Raw genomic sequence first — 21,269 nt, forward strand, 5'->3', positions numbered from 1 at the left:
ACCTTCCTTTTGCGTCATCTAATCTTTTTTTCAACCCATTTACTATGATTTTATTGACGGCTTCAGCCTGCCCATTCCCCTGTGGGTAAGCCGGTGTGGAGTACCTATTGGCAATTCCCAACTCGCTACAATATCTTCTGAAAACTTTATTATCAAATTGGAGACCGTTGTCTGAGATTAGGGTGTGAGGGATTCTGAACCTGGTGACGATATTTTTCCAAACAAATTTCTTGGCATCAACGTCTCTAATGTTTGCCAGCGGCTTGACTTCAATCCATTTTGTGAAATAATCTGTGCCGACAAGAAGAAACCTTTTGTTCCCCATTGCTTTAGGAAATGGCCCTAGGATGTCCAGGCCCCATTGCGCAAATGGCCAAGGGCTGGACAACGGGTTAAGGGTTTCGCCTGGTTGATGTATATTCGGGGCGAACCTTTGGCATTGGTCGCACTTTTTCACATATTCCTGCGCCTTTTTTTGCTTGCTTGGCCACCAATAACCTTGCGTTATGGCTCTATGGGACAGGGACCTACCCCCCGTATGACTCCCACAAATTCCTTCATGCAATTCCTCCAGGATAAGTTCAGTGGCATCTGGGTGTACGCACAGCAAGTACGGTCTTGAGAATGAGCGCCTATACAGTTTGGAGTCCTCGGACAGCCAGAATCGAGAAGCCTGTCTTCTAATCTTGTCAGCCTCGTTTTTATCTTCTGGTAAGGTGTCGTTCCTCAAGAATAGTACTAGAGGATCCATCCAGCTAGGCCCTACCCTGACACTGTGGACCCGTACTAAGTTGGTTCTCGCCATCATTGGGCTGTATAGATCTTCCACGAGTATGACCCGAGGAAGTGGTTGAGTCGAGGAGGTGGCGAGCGTTGCAAGGGAGTCAGCGTGGGTGTTTCCGCTCCTGGACACGTGCACTAGATTGAAGTGATCGAAATGCACCCGCATGCGCCTGACTTGGACTAGGTACTCTTGCATTCTTTCATCCCTCTCCTCCAATTCCCAATTTACTTGTCCCACGACAAGTCTGGAGTTCAAGAACATGTTTATGGATTTCCCACCCAGTTTCTGGATCATTGACATTCCTTTCAATAATGCCTCACACTCTGCTTCGTTATTCGTGGCAGAGAAGCCCAGCCTTAATGATTTTTCGATGGTAATCCCCTCAGGGGAAACCAGGACAAGCCCCACCCCTGAGCCCCTTTGGTTGGCCGCGCTGTCAACGTGTGCTTTCCAACAAAGGGGCTCTTGCTGAGAGACTGTGCCGATCAGTTTTTTGTTTGGGTTTAGTGGCCCTTCTCCTCTTTCTGGCGTGGGTTCAGCAAACTCAGCTACCAAATCCACAAGAACCTGACCCTTCACAGCGGTGCGAGGCATGTTCCTAATGTCGAAGGCGCCCAGAATTGTCCCCCACTTTGCTATTCTGCCCGTGTAGTCGGCACTTCGGAGTATTGATCTGAGCGGAAGTTGGGTTTGTACAACAATGGTATGTGCCTGGAAATAGTGGGGGAGCTTTCACGTGGCTTGCACGATTGCCAGGACAACATTTTCGAGGGGGAGGTAACGGATCTCTGCCTCGTGCAACGATTTACTCACGAAATAGACGGGCCGTTGTGTGCCGTTGTCTTCCCGGATCAGCACTAAATTCACTGCGTGAAGGGCTACCGCAATATAGGCGAATAGCACCTTGTCGGCTTCTGGACTGGACATGATTGGTGGCCGAGCCAAGTATTCCTTAAGCTGTTGGAAGGCTAAGGCGCACTCTTCCATCCACTCGAAGCCTTTCCACTTGTTTAATAAGAGGAAGAAAGGCCTGCACCTGTTCGCCGAGCGAGGGATGAAATGGTTTAAGGCGGCAATCATGCCAGTGAGATTTTGGACTTCTTTGGGGTTCCGAGGAGGCTGCAGGTTATGGATAGCTCTAATTTGGTAGGGGCTGACTTCAATGCCTCTATGGGTCACCATGTAACCTAAGAATTTCCTCGACCCCACTGCGAATGAACACTTGGACGCGTTCAGGCGCAGCCTGTACTTTCTCAGGATTCCAAAGACATCGTTGAGGTCTCTGACATGGTTGGGTACTAACTTGCTCTTCACCACCATGTCGTCTATATAGACTTCGATGCTCTTACCCATCTGTAGTTCAAACATCCTGGTCATCATTCTCTGGTAGGTCGACCCGGCATTTTTCAAGCCAAAGAGCATTACCTTGTAATGGTAGTTTCCAACGGGGGTGACAAAAGCCGTTTTTTCTTGGTCCTCGGTAGCTAGGGGTATCTGATGGTAGCCTTGGAAGGCGTCTAAGAAACTCATTCGAGGGTGTCCCACGGTCGAATCCACCAATCGGTCTATTCGCGGCATAGGGAAAGGATCCTTCGGGCAGACCTTATTCAGGTCTGTGAAGTCCACGCAGACCCGTCATTTCCCATTCTTCTTCTTCACCACGACTGTGTTGGCTAACCATTTAGGGTAGAATACCTCCTTGATAGCCCCTGCTTTCTTCAATTTTATAACCTCCTCTCTCACCGCATCTGCATGCTTTTTCGACGGTCGCCGAGGAGGTTGCTTCTTGGGTGTTACGGCCGGACTAATATTAAGGTGGTGGCAAATGAAATCTGGATCGACCCCCGGAGCCTCGTAGGCGTCCCAGGCAAACACGTCCACATTTTGTCTGAGAAAGTCAATTAATGTTTCCTTCTCTTGGGGTGGTAGTTCTGAGTCGACTTGAAAAAATCTTTTCGGATCGGAGCCCACAAGAACTTTCTCCAAATCCTCACAACTTGCTTCCTCGGTAGGTCCCTCACTACCCAAGGCCAGAGCCGGGGTCGTTAATTGCTATAAGCCGTTCTCGACTGAGGTGGAGGGCTCAGTATTCGGTCGTCGCGAGATGACTAACACCATGCATTGTCGGGCCATGGCTTGGTTCCCTATTACTTCTTTCACTCCACCTTTTGACGGATACTTCACCTTTTGGTGTAAGGTTGCTGACACAGCCCCTAGGGCGTGAAGCCACGGTCTGGCTACGATGGCGGTGTAGGGGGAGTATGCGTCTACCACTATGAAGTCCACTTCCACCACGTCCGAATTTGTTTGTATAGGCAGCCTAATCATGCCTTTTAGAGTGACGGTTTTTCCCTCGAAACTCACTAAATGGGAGTCGTATGCTGTCAAGTCCTCTGGTTTTAGTTTCAACCCCTTGTACAAGTCAGGATACATTACTTCCACGGCGCTGCCCTGATCGACTAGCACCCTCTTCACGTCATATCCCCCAATCCTGAGCGTGATGACTAGGGCATCGTCGTGGGGTTGGAGGGTTCCCAGTTTATCCTCATCCGAGAATCCGATTAGGGGCGTGGCCATCCCTCTAGCCCTCTTGGACTCCCAGTCGTTAGCTTCAGCGGGAAGCCGGTCCTTCTTGGTGCGGCGAGAATGACATTTATCGTGCTAATGGGTGGTCTCAATGTGCTTTGCCTTGTTTCGATGTTCGACTACTCCTGCCATCCGACAGGGTGATGCAACAGATGTCTCAACTTCCCCTCTCGGACCAGTCGGTCCAAGTGGTTTTTCAGATTCCTGCAATCATTGGTGGTGTGACTCGGCTCTTGGTGATACGCGCAATATAGATTCTGATTACGTTTTGCGGGGTCGCCTGCCATCCTGCTTGGCCATTGAAAGAACGGTTTGTTCTTCACTTTCTCTAGGATCTTATGTAATGGTTCTCGGAACACAGCATGGATTGCCTGTGCCCCTGTGGATCCAGACTGCTCCGAATAATCCCTTCTCGGCCGATTACTGTTGTTAAAGCGGTCCGACCTGAAGTCCCTTCTCTCTTGAGGGATAACCTTCGCTTTGCCCTTTCCCGTCTGTTGGTCTTCTTCGACTCTCTTGTACTTGTCGATTCTGTCCATGAGTTGGCGCACGCTAGTGACCGGTTTCCCAGTCAGGGACTTTCTTAAACCATGCTCTGTCGGCAGGCCCCTCTTGAATGTGCTAATGGCGACATCATCGTAATTTCCTTCTATCTCATTATACATTTCCCAATATCTGTCTGAGTAGGCCTTCAGGGTCTCTCATTCTCGCATGGACAAGGACATGAGGGAATCTAGGGGCCGAGGGACTCTGCTGCTAGTTATGAAGCGAGAACCGAAAGCCTGTGTCAGCTGCTTAAAAGAGTTTATGGAGTTTGGCTTGAGACCATCGAACCATCTCATTGCCATGGGTCCCAAGCTGGACGGAAACACTTTGCATATCAACGCCTCGTCCCTGGAATGGACGGCCATCCTCTGGTTAAGCTGGATTACGTGCTTTACTGGGTCTGTCCGACCATTATATATAGCAAAAGCGGGTTGGTGGAACCGCCGAGGAAGCTCAGCCCCCTTTATCTACTCGTGAAGGGCGACTGGGAGATGCGGTCTAGGGCCTTACTCATGGCGTTGTTTGCTATGCCCTAGTAAGATGGGCTTTTGTGGCCGCGTTTGCGAGGTTGCTCTTCCTCGTAGGAAAATGTTTTACTTGGAAGGGTTTTCGATCTCCGCCTGTACTCATTGTCCTCCTTATCGCTAGTGTCCGAGCCGGGGGAAGGACGCTTTCGCTGCGCTTGGCGTAACTTCTTCTTTAAGTCGTCGATTTCTTGCTGTAGAGCCCTATGATCGTTTCGCTTATGGGATGCGCGACCTTTCCCTCTTGAGCGACTTCTGCTCGTGTGGGAGGTGTTTACACTACCCTCTTATTGCTTATCTTGATCTCTCTCCCGTTCGAGGTTCAAGAAGTTGTCTTGTTGTTGGGAGTCTGCGTGTCCCGTTTGGTGCGGACCTGATCCTTCCATTTCTAATGGTTTCACTTGTCGAGGCACTAGTTCTTCCCACAGACGGCGCCAATTGTAGGGTCTCGGTTCGGGGCCTAGGCCCAACAGTTATGGGGTTCTGGCCCAAAGAGTCCTAGACAATGAATTTGTAGAGAGTGGGTTACAGAACTATGTCCTAACGAAGTGCGTGCTAGTTAACTTTGGGCCATACAACAATCAAGAATAAGAAAATCTCCTTCATGTTTATTAGATATACGGTCCGAGGAGACGTAAGGGGTGTATCCCTGTCTCTGATCAAAGGCTATGGTTCTTCTCTTCTTCTTCTGTTCTCAGTTCCTCCTTTTTTTGGTCCTCGTCTTCATGGGGACTTTCCTCTCTTATATAGCCCCTTTGAGGTCATCAGAACCTTACACTTGTTGATCATCTGGACCTTCACTTGAGTGCCCGTCCCATCGGACATCTCCCCAATCTTTCTGTGAGTTGTAGTAGCCAAGATAACACTGTTCGCAAGTCCTCTCCACATTAATACGGCTAGAAAAGTAGCTGCCATACATTTAATGTGGTAGCTGTAGTCCCTCCATTGATATCCTACATTTTCTTCCCTCTTACGGGCTTGTAGGATTCGTCCCTACTACTAACACTCGTTGGGGTGAATTTTTATTGCTAGCAGGGGGCGTGTTTGAGCCATATTTGGCACGTCTGAGGAGACATTTCTCCTCGGACCGCCTTTTAAACAAGTTCGGGCCCATAAGAATTGGGCCGGGAGCCCTTTTGGTACCCACACCTTCTCCTCGGACGTGGTCGAATTCTATATGGGCCCAAGGCCCATTGTATGTTCTGGGGATTTTACCCCTACATAACTATGGTTAAAATTTGGTAAATATAATTTTTAAAAAGTTGAAATATTATGTTACTAATATTAATGGAATGGGGAGATGTTATTTTCTTCAAATCTCAAGACATGAGAATGTTTTTTCCCTTCAAGTTTGGAGTGAAATGTCATTAATATTGTTCCAAACCTTAAGGGAGTTGAATGTAATTACCAAAAAAAAAAATTATATTGACCTAATCTTGTTTCCACATTTTAAGTTTGAGATTGTTTTGATTTTGTTTCTTTATGTTTAAATTTTTGGAATTTTCATTTAAGAAGTTATATAATACTTTTATTTAGGTCCATTGGTGGTGACATGTGACATTAGTGAGATGTTAATATGGTAAATATATACGATATATCATAGTGTTCAGTTAATGGGTGCCTGCATTTGTTAATAGACTATGTAAAGACTCAATTTGTAACGATCCCAAATTCGTATTGGGTTCGATCGTTAAAGGCCCAAACAATAAATTTATAGAGCGTGGATGTCAAAGAACTAATTTAACTCAAAAAAAAAAAAAAACGATTAAACTTAACGTTTATAGATTGATTAACACTAATATAACGATCAATTTCTCCTTGAAACAAGTTCAGTTCTTTATTTCATAAGGTTTTCTTCTATGTACTACTTGTTTAGAAGTCCCGATCTCTCTTTCCCAATGTATTCTTCCATGTTATATACTGCCCTCTTGGTGTCATCTTCACCACACACGTGTAGGTTGGGTTCGAGGGATCCCTTCCTGTCTCGTCCAACACTTCTTGGAACCTCCAACCAGTAGCTGTAAGGCTGCCTCATCACTGTTCAGGCATCACCTCCACATTAATGCGGCCAGAGAGTTGGTTGAGAGGCAATTAATGCGGAGGCAGCTGTTGTTAAAGATATTTGTTTAGCTTTTCTTTCTTACCTTTGGTCCCATGTCCCACCTTCAGTGATAATGTAACTCTGAAGTGTGTTTGCAACAATGTGGCGTTCAGGTCGTCCTCGGACTCATACTGCCGAAAAGGATTTTGTCCTCGGACGAATACTGAACTCACCTCACGTGATATCTACTCTCCTTTTCATTTGGTTACCCTTATAACCTGATATGGGCCTCCTTGGACAGTTTTACGTCCTCGGATGGGCCACAGGCCCAGTTAACACGATTTTAATAATTTATTGATTAATCGGCCCCCACAGACTATTTTAAAAAAGTTTTGATACCATTTTTATGAGAAGAATAAAAAATTGTCAAAAAAATTTGTTACTTTTTTCAATTCCTGTAATAAATTTCTAAAAAATATTTCATAAACCATTTTCTTTAGATCATCCATTAACTTTTATCTATCAAAAAAAGGTATCTCTTATTATGCAGTTATGCACAAAAGATATTAATTGGTCAATGGTCATTGACCGTAACATTAGGCATTATCAACATATACATTTGTACTTGCACAAGATAGCCACATTCTTTTAAGTTTTTTATACGTTATGTTACAAGTCTTGTAATTCAACTAACATTTTTTTTTTTTTTTGTATTTTCAGTAGAAATATCTAGGATTCAAAATTTTAAATCATTTAGCCGATTGTAACTCTCAAATTATTTAAAAAAAAAAAAAAAACACACATTGCTGCTTCAAATGTTAGGCACATTGAATGAGGAACAAGCACTTTTGTTTAATAAGATGGTTTGCTTTTACATGTTTTTCACTGCTATTTTTAGAATAATGTCAGATTATAAGCCCAATGGGCTTAGGTCTATAATTGTAGATTACTTTTTTTTTTTTTTTGAGAGGTAATTGTAGATTACTTATACACTACACATTGACTGCCTATATATAAGGTAGACTATTGTACTTTATTACATAATTTAATATATAGTATTTTTAGACTTTCACATGCATACTGCGCTGCGCTAAATGGTAATATGTCCAGTGTCCACAAACCATGCACAGGAACAAAGCTAAAAGCCCAAGATATACATACATATATAAGATGTAGATCACATCCTATTATTGGAAATATAAAAGAGCAAAGAGAATCCTAATTGACAATGATAGAGGAAGCCATATATATCCTTGTAATTGTAGTCACTCTTCACAGCAAATGACCTTTTTGTTGCAGTGATTTGCTTTTATTTATCACCATTCGTCACTTCTATTTTTTAGAGATTTTGATATGCAATCCGTTTGGGAACACCAAACCAGGTTTTCTAATTATGTCCCCTCCTTTGGTAACAGTCCACCTAATGGTTTCAAGAAGACCATTACACAATCATTTTTCATAGCATTTGAATTTGAATTTTTGAAATCAACATGTTTTGGGTTAATCACTACTATTTACAGTAAATTATGATAGCATTTATAATGTGTATTATAAATTTGAAAATTTTGCAATTAACGTCTTAATTCAAAATTAATTTGAAGTGTACATCCTTCCTTCTAAATCAAAATTGTGAGGTATTCGTAATATGCACCAAACTACAAAAATCCTTACAGTTGAGGTGAATGACCATGAGACGCATGGGAACAAGTTGGGGTTTTCTCTTGGGAGAGTTTTTGGGTATTATAACCATAGAGAGTTGTAATATTTATAGTGAATCTAAGGTGAGTTTGCATTAATTCCTAAAGAAAGGATATTATTTTATTTGCTATGAACTCAAGTTTGGATATAAACCGATTTAGTTGTAGTGAATTTGTTTGAAGTTGGTCCATGTTTTTTTTTTCTCCCTTTTTTCTTTTTCTTTTGATGAATGAGTAAAAAATTGTATTAGAACCAACCGAAACACACAATGTTAAAACGCACAATGTTTAAACAGCAGACCAATTTGGCCTTAACCAGCAGATGACAGAGTTTTCTAGGTAATGTTGGTGTTTTTGTGTGTAGTTGATTTGTTTTCTTACCGGTTTGAGATGTTAGCTTAGAAAAGTAAATGATGAGGTCAAACCACAAACATGAGCCACCACAAAGAATGCTATTAAAATTATTTGTTGAATTTCTTAGTGTAGGTGAGACAGACTCTGGCTCAACACAATTACCCCCCTCCCACCCCATTTATTCCTTCTTCTATTTGCAATCAACTTGATTAACTAGTTTATTTTATCTTTTTCCTTTTTATGAATAAAAATCTGATACTTTTGGTCTGATCAATTTGGCATGAAAAGGAAAACCGAATGATATCAATTTTATGTTAATAGTTAATACCTGTATTTTGTGATTAAGTAATGGAGAAAACTGGCCATCAGTAGCTTGGCAATGTCAGCTCCTACGCAAAGTCTCACTCCCCCGCCAAAGGCCATGAAAGTTTTAGACCCTGCATGCAAGTCTTTTCCCTTTTCCCCCCATAACATTCATGAATTAGAACAAGAAAAGAAGACTAAATTTGACAGATTAACAAAAACGATCTAAGAAGAAATGCTTATATAAGTTTTACCTCCCACCTCCTCGGGTTGAATGCAAGGGGGTCATCGTATTCTGTGGGACTCAAATGAAGGACTGATGGAACCACCATAACAGTCCAGCCCGCTGGAATTGCATATCCTGTAAAATTACAAATTCTATAAGTGTATTTTGCATGATATAATGCAATGGAACTCTTGTTATGTAACTTTTTTTTTTCTATTAATTTATGCAGTCTTTTTTAACTGTGTTTCATGTGCGTAGTAGAAATGTAACATGATTCTATAATCTGAAATTTCAATCAAACACCGTCAATGTGATCATAAGAAACTTGAACTTGCCCTTCACTTCGACATCTTTCAGGGCTTTTCTGAAAATTCCTGGGACAATATTTGCCAACCTAACTGTTTCATTGATTACCTGCCAAAGTGACAAAGCAAATTTACTAATAAAAGAGACACTAGAAATCCTAAACCTAGATATATATATATATATATATATATATTTATAGTTTTCAGGTTTAATCCAACTCACCATTTGTGTAAATGTCATCGATTTGTACTCTTGCCATGTAATTTCACCGTCTTCATTATCTCGACTTCTAAGAATGGTCTCATGCTCTTTCTACAATGCGATTAATAAATCAATTAACATGTTTTTTGTTATTTATTATTATTATTTTTTGGGGGGATAAACAAGTTTTATATTATGTAACACAAACCACTAATTCTGCTAGCACTTCAGGATGGTCAGAAATGAACTTAATTAGTAATGTCATGGCCGAGGAAGTAGTTTCGTGGGTAGCAAAAAGAAGCATGAAGACCAAGTCCACAGCGATTGCTTCATTTAAAATTTTTTCCTCCTTCCTCACCTCCTCAAGTAAAAGGTCCAAGAAATCTTGGTGAGGTATTGTAGATTTCTTCCTCTCATCGAAAATATCCTTAATCACCTTTGTAGCATTCTTACGTCCCTGATTCATTTCAGTAAAATTCGTTAAGTTGCTCATTTAGTTGCCTTGAAGGGATACTGAGATAGTATAATGATAAAACTTAGAAGATATATATAAGTAGAAACCATAAAATTATTTGGTACTATAGATTTTCTTTCCTTTCTCTAATTCCTTCAAAAATATATATTCTTCCCTTTCATCAATCATATACTCAAGTTTCTAATAAGATGGATTTTTTTTTAATATAAATAGTTTGTACATATGCATGTAGTGTGAATTTAGTACCTGTAAACATGCATGGTATGCGGTTCCAGGGATGTTCAAAGGAAATGAGATAAGACCATCCATAAAAGCTTTGTAATTTTCTCTCAGCTTTCTTGAGGCCTTTGATTCATCATAACTGATAAGCTTTTTAGCAAAATACTTGAATATCATCTGCAAAGTAATTAAATCAATATTTTGGTAAAGCATGCATGCATGAAAATAAGTGTTGGGTTTATTGTAACATAAGTATGTATTACGGCCCAAGTGGCTAAAACCAATTGTAAGTCCATGTATTTATAAAACAAGCATATTAATTTTAGTTTAGTCTATGGTTAACATAGGGTTAGTCAAATATTCTATAGTATATAAATTCCTTATTGAGTCCATTGTAACACAAGTGTTTAATATAAAAAGTAGCTATCGAGGGCTTTCTTATTATGGAATTATGTAAATTTTTGTTTGTATTTTCTCTTTCATGCTTCTACTCATCACACACAATCACACAACAACTTTCAAAAGTTGGAGTGCCTTCACAAAATCAAAGAGCTTGTCATATCAATTTTAACTAATTAAGTTATAATACACAAATACGAAATATTTACTTACACTCATTTTACATGCACTCTTTTATATAATATACGTACACAATTGTGTGTGCTGGTGTACACATTCTAATTTTAAAAGGTGAAAATGTAATTTTCACTTTTAAAACATGTAAAGAGGATATGGTATAATGAGTGTGAGAGAATCAATTTTACCCCCATCAAGTTCTATTTCTATGAAATTTTCACTAATATTTCTTGTAAAAAGAATATTTTGTAAGCCTCCCACCAAAATATATTTTTAGAGAATTAAATCTCCCAAGAATGAAGATGATTACGTCTGAGGTTACTTCTTTAATGTCCACAGTGCCATGTCTAGCCCATGAATGAAGGTGTCTGCGAGTTGCTTCATTTATTTCATACATTAACTTTCCCTTTAAATTTTCAGGGCCAACAAGCTGTAGTATCAGGTTCCTGAGGTATTTGTGAGCCATTCCATGACGCGAGAACATGCTTTGTTGCCCAAAAATATCGATAAAACTCTGTGTGTACGATATTAGGAAAGACGTCCCCTCTTGTTGGAAAATGAAATGATTGACTTCTGGATCAGTTGATACCACCACGTTCTGACCAACAATATTGGTTCGAAACAATGACCCATATCTAGTAGAGGAAAAAAAAAAAAAAAGAATGAAAGACACATTTCTAGATTTATCTAAACCAAAGATAGAAGAAATTCAAAAAAGTTGACAGACCCATAACACAAATCATATATATATATATATATATATTATATCATATCATATCATATCATATCATATGCATATGCTAATTAAAGGGTCATCTATTATTTTCTAAAATTCATGAAATATTCACACATTAAAATAGTGCACATATGATTTAGATATTCTAATTAGATCTATAAACGAGCTTAATTGGCAACTTAGAGCATTCACATCAAAACATATAAAAAATATAGCTTTTTTTTTTTTTTTAAAAGGGAAAAAGATAAAATATATATAGCTTTTAGCAACTCAAAAAATCACTTCATCTATTTTAACAACTCACTTTACAATACACTCAATATCAAAAGTTCTATTTTAGTATATAACATATTAAAATAATATAACCAACACAATAAACACCATAAAAACTAAAAAGAGGAAAAAAGAAAAAAGAGGACAGTAGACGTACCTATAATAATCAAATTTAAGATAAAACATAAAATAGTTAAAAAAAAAAATCATATTATGATGAACTTTTTATATATTGCACTGGTTTTTGGTAGTTTGTTAAATAAATGAACATAAATAAGTCCAACAATTATAATATCCTATTAATGAACATACTTTGTGATTGTACTCCGTATATAAAAGGCGTATCATGGTCTCAACAAAGAGTATAAAAAGAGTATTATTAGATACAGATCCCCCCTGGCTTTATGCTTTTGAGAACGTGAGCATTACTCATATGAAACACTGCCATGGCATATCAACCTACCAAGTAATTCCAAAAGTTCCTGTGTATTCTTAGAGAATGAGAATATTGCAGAGATATATTGTTACCTCGCCATTCTTTTCCTGACAAAAGGTGGAATATCATGCAAAGAATAGGGAGAGAAGAACTCAATGGTTTCCCCAATGATGGGAAAGCCCATTGAACCAGGAGGCAGTTTCCCATTGCAGGACTTGGGGTTCGTCTGGGTGTAAATCCAATGGCCGAGCTTAACTAGTAAAGCTGTAAGGCACACCACAAACACCCACATCTTTGCCAGGAGTTGTTTTATGAGAAAGAAGCAACTTATGTAGAAAAAAATGGTGTAGGAGTTACTTATATAAATATTTTAATAATTTTTTTTGGTCAATTAACGTATACAGTTTGTCGTGTTAGCTTAATTAGTCATATTTAGGAGTGACGTCAAGGGGAAATTATTTGTTTCGATCAAAAAATTATGTGAGGATAATTTATTTTGTGATTTATTGTGTTTAGTAGTATTAGAAAAAATTAAGTAAAAAAAAGAAGAAGACTATTATAGTCTACAAATTAAAAAATCATATTAAAATTATGGCTTTCTTACTCTTTAGAAGTTGTTTTTCATTAATTTTTTTAAAAAAAAAGAAAAACTACTTTACTTCATGTCAAGCTAAATATGAAAAATCAAGAGATAATTTTTCAACTCATTTTTAAGATTGCATCAAATATAGGAAAATGAAATAATTTTTCAAAAAATGATTCATTTTTTAGAAACATTAATATCGATCGAAACAATTTTTCACATTAATATTATTAGAAAACTTTAATATAGAAAAGCTGTAAAGGCACACAATTCCAAGAATTGTTTTAGCTTTATGAGAAAGAAGCAACTTCTGCATGTAGACAAAAATGGTATGGGAAATAGAAGCCAATGCAATCAATTTCCTTTGTTATTTATCTATTTTTGATCAATATCCTTCTGTAGTCGGCAGCTGTTAGCTTGCATAGATGTTAGCTTATCTTTAGAAGTGGTGTGATCAATTCCACCGCCCTCTCATGTGAGGGTGATGGGCAAAGTTTGTAGAGTGGTCCTACTACTAATTTTCCTGTTATAATGTGGGGGCTAGCCCTATTTGAGAGGATGTGACACACCTAGTAACTTTATTGATATTTGATGCATTATCAAGTCACTCCTAATAACTTTATGGAATCTGCGTTATTGATAAAGAAAATTATCTTTGTTTTTATATGCTACACATCATAATGTCCACACTTTGTGAGTGGTGTGTAGACTAATGATCTCAACCCATACCACAAGTTGGCAAGTTTGGTTTTCACGGGTTGGTACTTGGTAGGATGGGTTGGGTTATACGAATGAGAACTGAGTGTTACATATTTGTATATAATTAGGACTGAATGTTACAGATTTTTCATATGAATGCATTGGGAATTTGGGATAGCTAGTTTATACATTGCATTTATATAGCACTTGAAACTCTCATCGTACATAAATATGGATGTAAATTAATTTAGTTATATATATAAGGATTCAGATCCTCTAAATTTTTTAGGGTACTCTATCAAATAGATTTCCTTAAATCTTAGTCATTCTTTAATGATTTAATGATCTAGATTCTGTCATATCGGTATTCCACTAATAATAATCTTAATTGTTTTGTTTGCAATACTATTTTATTATCTTAAGAATATTATTAGTGGAATGCTGCCATGACAGAATCTAGACCATTAAATTATTAAAGAGTGGTTAGGATTTAAAAAAATCTATTAGTAGAGTACCCTAGAAAATTTAGAGGATCTGAATCCTATATATAGATGTAAATAATTTTTTAAAGAGAAATTTTATAATTGTTTATCCTCATTTTATAATTGCTTAAGTGCACGACAATAGCCTTTAAAATTCCAACCGAAGTTGTGTATAAACTGACTTTTATAAGAGATGCAAGTAGGTTATGAAAATTTTGGCAACAACCTGACTTCAAAAGAGTGTAATAAATATATGGGTAAATTGCAAAGTTAGTTTATTATTTTTTACATCATTTGTCAATTTGGTCCCTAACCTTTCAATTGTGTCAATTTGGTTCCTAACCCTTTTAGTGTCATGTTAATTTGGTCATTGCCGTTATCTTTTAGATGGAAAAATCTGATGTATAATAAAAAGTGATTTTTCATGCCACATCACTGCCAACTGTATCGCCACATCTTATTTTTTTTATATAAAAAAAAAGGGTAAACTACATATTTGGTCTCTATCCTTTATAGTATATGTCAATTTGGTCCCTAACCTTTCAATTGTGTCAATTTGGTCTCTAACCTTTTAGTGTCATGTTAATTTAGTCCTTATTGTTATATTTTGGATGAAAATTGATGACATGTCAAATGGTCAAAATAAAATTATAGTGTATTGTCACATCAATGAAAGCTAATATTTTATTTTGACCATTAAACGTATTATCAATTTTCATCCAAAAAATAATAGTAAGGACTAAATTGACACGGTAATGAAATGTTAGAGACCAAATTGACACAATTGAAAAGTTAAGGACCAAATTGAAACGTGGTGTATAGAATAGGGACCAAATACGTAGTTTACCAAAAAAAAAAAAAAAAAAAAAAAAAAACCTATTTTTGTATTCACACATGATCAGATTACCCTTCAGTAAAAATTTCTAAAATTTGTAAAATCCCTAAATCTTTCTTTGTCTATAGTCCACATCTCCATCTCTAATCTCTTCTCCCTCGTCCTCACGTTCATACCCTCATTATCTTTCTTGCAACTTGGAATTTTCAGTTGCTTTAGCATTGACCATGAACAGATTCTCCCACTCCCACTGTGAGGAGGGTTTCTCATTCCACTCCATCAGCAACGGGGAAAATCCAGAAGATGCACAAGTAATTAATTGGTCATTACATCCTCCAAGCATTACTCAAATAATTAAATTGGATTTGTTCAAATTCTACAGAAAGAAATCGATGCACCATATATTTAGAAGAGTAGAAATCTATCAAGACTATGCGATGTCTTCCCAGCTTTCTTCTTTGCTTCTGACGATTGGTATATCACAGATAGCAAACCCAAATGGTCTTTCAGAAAACAATGTCAAAGCACTATATGGCTTAAATCATGCAAAGAGTAAGCATCCAAAAAGAACAATTTTCAACCGTTTGGCCTATAAGACTAAGAAAAATCAATCTCCATCCTTTAGGTCCAAAAAATAGATTCATACCCAGATTTTCAGCCACCACAGAAGCAAATTCCAATCTCAAAATACCCCTAAAAGAATTCCTCTCTCTTTCATTATGACCAAGAGAAAGAACTTATCTGCTACCTTTTGTAGAGATCTTAGCTATTACTTCTGAGTTTGGTACTTAAAAAAGGGTCCACAGTCCTCACCATTCATAAAATATTATCACCTTTGATTTAGAAAGACAGTTAAATGTTTCCCAATATTTTCACCTTCGATTCAATTAAGGTTTTCTCTATTCAAAGCTGCCAGAAGAGAGAACACACCACCATCCTCGTTGTTTACAATTTCAGATATTCAGGTTTATGAGCATGAGGATGAGGGAGAAGAGATGAGGAGATGTGTAATAACGAGAGAGAGAGAGAGAGAGAGAGAAAGAAAGAGAGTTTTAGGAATTTTATAAATTTTAGAAAGTTTTAGGAAAGGCAATCTGACTCAATGTGAAATTTGGGTTTTTTTTTTTTTTAATCTACGTGGCAGTACAGTTGGCAATTTATGGCATAAAAAATTATTTTTTATTAGTTTGTTTGACACATCAGATTTTTTCATCCAAAAGATAACGACAAGGATCAAATTGACACGGCATTGAGAAGATTAGAGACCGAATTGACACAATTGAAAGATTAAGGACTAAATTGACAAATGGTGTAAAGGATAAGAACTAATTTTGTAATTTATCCTAAATATATTATGATATTCTCTAATTTAATTACGTGCATGGCAATAGCCTTCAAAATCCCACTTGAAGTCGTGTATAAGAGCATCCATATTGGTGGTGCTAAAAAGCCATATTGCGTTTTTTAGCACCACCAATTCTAAAAAGTAAGCTGCAATGGTAGAGTCAAACTTAAAAATTTTATAAAAAAAAATAAAAAATAAAAAAATAAACCTCCAATTAAAATAATGTTTTTTTTCCTCTTCCCGTTACAAACTCCCTTTGATTCCCAAGCTCTTGGTTCTCTCTTCCTCCATCTCCCCTGCCAAGCTCCAACCATCTTTCTTCCTCAACACGTTGCTGGCTCAAGCCTCCATCGTTGACCCATTTTTGGCGTTTGTGTTTCTGTTTCGGTATGGGTTTCGGCGTTTGTGTTTGTGTTTCAGCGTGATTTCAGCTGGGTTTCGGGTTTTGTTTGCATTTCAGGTTTGTGTTTCGAGCGTGGATTTCGGCCTCTCTCTACATTTCAAGCTGGTTGTTCTCGATCTGTTGGTTTTGATCTAGGTTGCTCATATTTCTGCGCTTTTTCTGGTTTTTCTGATCTTGTTTTTGCTCATATTTCTGCTCTTTTTTTTTTTGTTCTTCTTCGCTGGTTCTTGATTGGTTTTGGTCACAGTGGTGGCGTTGCGGCTAGGCGGTGGTTTCAATGGCTTTGATGGTGGTTGTGGTTGTGTTCCAGAGTGGACTGGCCAAGAACCCTCCGATGCTTCAGTTAGTTTCTCTCTTAAATTCTAGAGTTCCAACTTTTTAGGATTTGTTTAAAACTTACCTTCATTTGATGTGAATGAGTGTTTATATAGTGTGTTCTTGAAGTGGTTACTTGTCTCGTAACTTCTCCTATATTTGAGGAAATCAGAAGGTTCAGGGTTAATTTCCACAACCGCTATAGGAGTTAGAATATTCAATCTTATCTTCTATAACTGTTGTTGGAAGTTAAGTACTTAATAGGAAGTTATAGCAATGAACCAAGATTTTACTCATGACTCGAAATAATAACACATGGTTCAATTCACTAGCTCTTGTAGATAAATCTTTCTGGAATTTTCCCAAGTATCGGGGTCGTCCAGGTGCTTTCCTCATGGACGACCCATACGCCTATGGATGACCGTCCTACTAGGTATAACCATTCTTGTCTTCTTGACCTGGACGACTCTTATGGACGAATTGGAGTAGGTTTAATTTTCAGTTCACCATCAGTTGTCCCCTTGTCTAAGGGTCGTCTAGAGCACTGTAAAATTTATTGTTGTTCTTTGGACATGTCCTTATGTTAGTTGTTAGATGTTGTGCCACGTGTCATGACCACATTGGTGATTGGTCGCGTCGATTTATGTTTTCGAGGAATATGCCACATGTCGTTCTTTGGTTGGTCACGTCATTTCAGATGCAAACTTCACTGCCTATAAATAGTGGAATTTCTCTCCTACCCTTCACATTTCCAAAAATTTCTCCCTTGAAATTTGTTGTCCAGTGCCTCGTCTAGAAGTATTTCCGCGTCCTTAGTCTTCCTCTATCTAGAGCCAGGTACTCTCCTCATCCTCATTCTTAAGTTTTCCTTCAAATTTCAAAATGTCTAAGGTTGTTGTCTTTTCGTCTAGTAATAGTATAGATAAGGCTATAAACGAGTACTATGACTCAACTAGTTATAGTGGTTCCAGTAGTAGTAGCAGTAGTAGTAGTAGTGGAGGGAACACCACGGATGAGGAATACACGTTTGGTGTTCCTGGGGTTCCTCTAGAGGTTTTCTAGGAACATCTTAGGATGAGGGCAGCTTCCGGGTTTCGGGTTGGTACCTTGACGAGTGTTCCTCCGTCCATTCCTTTAGACGAGGTAGAGACAGTGTACAGTTGTGCCGTAGGCATCCCTTCCAAAACAGATGAAAGGAGACTTGCTACACTTAGGAGTTGGTACCAAATTCCAGACGACCTTAACCCTAGGTTAGTCGTCCATGGGGAGTGGTGCTGCAACTCTCGTTTTAGGATAGGCGTCTATGAAGCTTACCTTTTGGGGGGTACTCAAGTTACCCCTTAATGCCTTTGCTAGGGAATTACTTACTAGGTTAGGTTTAGGGGTTTGTCAGTTTAACCCTAATGCATGGAGACTGATCGTCTCTATGCAAGTTTTATAGAGGGAAGTGTTTGAAAGGGATCGTCCTTTCACTGTGGACGAGTTCCTCTTCTACTTCAAACCCTCAGAAATTAACCAGTTCCTTGGCTTTTATCAATTCACAGCCAGGGGTAAAGATTGTAGATTAATAAAGTCATTGGTAACGTCTGATAGAAACTGGAAGACAGAGTTTTTCTTCGTCTTTGGTTTCTGGTCTGGGCGCCCTGGTGAGGTTGGTAGGGATCCATTTGCCTCTTATACTGGAGAATTAGGGAACCTTCGTCCTGAAGGTATGTTTTTATATATATATATATATATATATATATATATAATGTTTTTATCTTTTGCTTATAATCATCTAACCCTTTTCTCTCTTAATTTTTTTTTTAATAGCTGTTAGACGACCATCTTTAAGTAAATTTCATCATGACCGTGTCCAAAGAGCTCGTCTATACGCTGATAGGAGTTTCCATTCGTTGGTCACCCTTCAGCGTCTTGCCACGTGGGGACTCGTTCCTGAGCCATTTGCTGAGCTATAGCTCACGAGCTCACTGTTCGTAGACGTGAGTTTTCTTTTTACTTAGAATTTATTTGAGTATTATTTGAGTTATACTCTTTAGCTAAACTTTAATATTTTTCTTTTAGGGATGGCAACCATGAAAGAGAATAAGGGAAAGAAAGTGGTGGATGAGGCAACTAGGCTTGAGGCTTAATCCCAACTCCGTCCTTCTGTTGGGGACAAAAGGAAAAAATTATCCAAGACGCTTGACTTAGGAAATCTTCCCAGTCGTCGAGGAAAGAAGGCGAAGCATGGGTCGTCTAAACCTGGGGTTGTCAAGCCTAGCCTTCCTACCTCTCAACCGTCCGTCCAAGTCTTTGATGTAGACTCGTCTATTCCCATCAAAGTCACTCCGTCCAAGACCACTGCGCCTACCTTGCCTCAGCCTTCTTAGAGGGTTCCTATGAACCATCTTGAAAATGAGGATTTGGCTTGGGAAAGGTTTAAGAAGGCTGTGACTGGCGAGGACGTGGCTACGTGCTATGACATGTCCTTGAGAGAATTTGAGCATTCTGCTGTTCATGATCTTTTCAAGGTATGTAATTACTTTTACCTCGTCTTGTTATAGTAATATATATATTTAAAAAAGAATTTTTAATCACTTGTGTAGGCAATGTCAAAGTTCATCGTTGCGTCCAGGCACGCCATGGAGATGGACAAGACAAGGATCTTGCTTGAGACGAGGATCCAAGAGGTCAAGGATGACTACAAGGGGTGGGCTGAGGTGGTAGCCAAGGCTAAAGACGAGGCCAAGGAACTGCAAAACCTCGTCGAAGAGCTTAGAGCTGACATTGTTGAGAAGGATACTCATCTTGACTACCTTCAAAAAAGGAATGACGAGCTAAGTACCATTCTTAATAAGGCCAAAGAAGATGTGGTAGTGTAGTTCAAAGCTTCTAAACAGTTCATTGATCTGTTAGACACCAACTACGCAGTTGGCTTTGAAGACTTTCACATGGACAATATGGAAAACTTCCCTAAAGTTGACTTTAGCTCTATCAAGCTTAACCTTGGTGTTGCAAGCTCTCTCCTCCAGACGCTATGGAAAACTTCCCTGAAGTTGACTTTAGCTCCATCAAGCTCAACCTTGGTGCTACAAGCTTTCTCCTCCAGAAGAGCTCTGAAGATGTTAATATTAAAGACGATGCCACTACTCAGCCTACCCAGGATGAGCCTAATGTTGGAGATGACCCCCCACAATGAAAATGTTAAATTTTATCGTCTTAGTTTCCCTTTCTCTCTCTTTTTATTTTATTTTTTAATTTTTTTTATTATTTATGAGGTCCATTGTTTTGGACCAATTGAAGTTATTCAAGTACATCTCACTCATCTATAATTTTTGGGACGAGCTTCCAGACAATTGCTTTCTAAGCTTTACTTCATAAGGGTTTTTGGACGGTAGTCGTCCACCCTTTTTCTGAACTTTTATGAATGAATGTTTATTTCCATCATTTTCTATTGAACATGTTATATTGTATGGACGTATTTTTCTTTATTTACATCATCCTTGTTATACTGGTTGAGTATGGTCCATCCATCCATGGAGGCACTTAGCTCATCCATGTTAATATAAACTCATGTTCAAAACTTTCACCATTCTTTAAATTTTGTAAGTACAACTCATTTTATGAATGGCATGGGTTTTTGCCAACTTTAATCGTCCAGAGATTGGATTGTTTTGGCTGGACGTTTATCCATGGACTTTGAATATTCTTACGTGCACGGACTTCCACGTCCATTGGTTGGACGTATACGCTTCAGGCTTTATCTCGTCCATTGTTTAGACGAATGTGCCTTGAGCTTATTTTTCTTTGCTTTATCCCTATTGTAAGGAAAGCTTAATAGAAGTTACCTCCCTGCGTCTAGGGATTTTACTCGTCTTAGGCCTTTAGCCCTCTTGTGGATGAAATCATGAAAATTAGAAATTCATACATCACATATATTGGAAATCCAAACTGTATATATGTAACATAAACATCGTCCACAAGCATGGCACATGCTTAGAAGCTAGTGTCTTTTAGGGAATTAAAAATACAAACAGATGGACCAAGTCTATGACTTCGTCCATAGTGCATAGTTTAAAGACTAATACACCTTTAGGGAATTAAAATACAACATATAATGCTAATAACGAACATATGCAAGTAACAGGAAGCAACACAAACTTTATCTCGTCCAAAGTGACAACGTCTAAGATGATCTCGTCCATGATGATGCTCATCCAGGCTGATATCTTACTGATAATATCTTCTTAAATGCTCGACATTCCAGGGGTGCTCTAGTTTTCTCCCGTCTAGGGCTTCCAAGTAATATGATCCTTGTTTTTTGCAATTAATAACCCTGTAG

At 38.4% G+C, this 21,269-nt stretch overlaps 3 protein-coding genes across 3 annotated transcripts; all 3 read right to left on the reverse strand.

Annotated features, from left to right (window-relative positions):
- Window positions 1-2,836: 2,836 nt before the first annotated feature.
- Window positions 2,837-3,361, reverse strand: LOC115957018. Its single transcript, XM_031075264.1, has one exon. It carries the CDS (start codon window positions 3,359-3,361, stop codon window positions 2,837-2,839), a length of 525 nt encoding a protein of 174 aa, XP_030931124.1.
- Window positions 3,362-3,489: 128 nt separating this feature from the next.
- LOC115957020 lies at window positions 3,490-4,035 on the reverse strand. Its single transcript, XM_031075265.1, has one exon. It carries the CDS (start codon window positions 4,033-4,035, stop codon window positions 3,490-3,492), a length of 546 nt encoding a protein of 181 aa, XP_030931125.1.
- A 3,678-nt stretch (window positions 4,036-7,713) lies between these two features.
- Window positions 7,714-12,575, reverse strand: LOC115954711 (cytochrome P450 87A3-like). The gene is made up of 9 exons (XM_031072636.1): window positions 12,376-12,575; window positions 11,149-11,473; window positions 10,290-10,439; window positions 9,777-10,025; window positions 9,590-9,679; window positions 9,397-9,475; window positions 9,090-9,196; window positions 8,861-8,988; window positions 7,714-7,901 (listed from the first exon to the last, which is right to left on the reverse strand). Exons 1-9 carry the CDS (start codon window positions 12,573-12,575, stop codon window positions 7,814-7,816), a joined length of 1,416 nt encoding a protein of 471 aa, XP_030928496.1. The 3' UTR covers window positions 7,714-7,813.
- Between the last annotated feature and the right edge of the window lie 8,694 nt (window positions 12,576-21,269).

This window comes from Quercus lobata, chromosome 8 (assembly GCF_001633185.2).
Source record: "Quercus lobata isolate SW786 chromosome 8, ValleyOak3.0 Primary Assembly, whole genome shotgun sequence".
NCBI classification, from domain to species: Eukaryota; Viridiplantae; Streptophyta; class Magnoliopsida; order Fagales; family Fagaceae; genus Quercus; species Quercus lobata.

What these genes read in the sequence shown, in the direction of transcription:
- LOC115957018 (XM_031075264.1), bottom strand. Translation starts at nt 3,361, where the DNA reads ATGGCCACGCCCCTAATCGGATTCTCGGATGAGGATAAACTGGGAACC.
- LOC115957020 (XM_031075265.1), bottom strand. Translation starts at nt 4,035, where the DNA reads ATGTATAATGAGATAGAAGGAAATTACGATGATGTCGCCATTAGCACA.
- LOC115954711 (XM_031072636.1), bottom strand. Translation starts at nt 12,575, where the DNA reads ATGTGGGTGTTTGTGGTGTGCCTTACAGCTTTACTAGTTAAGCTCGGC. An exon ending in GTCAGGAAAAGAATGGCGAG is followed by an intron (nt 11,474 to 12,375) that starts GTAACAATATAT and finishes TTCCTCTACTAG; the next exon opens with ATATGGGTCATTGTTTCGAA. An exon ending in TACTTAATCACAAAATACAG is followed by an intron (nt 7,902 to 8,860) that starts GTATTAACTATT and finishes TGAAACCATTAG; the next exon opens with GTGGACTGTTACCAAAGGAG.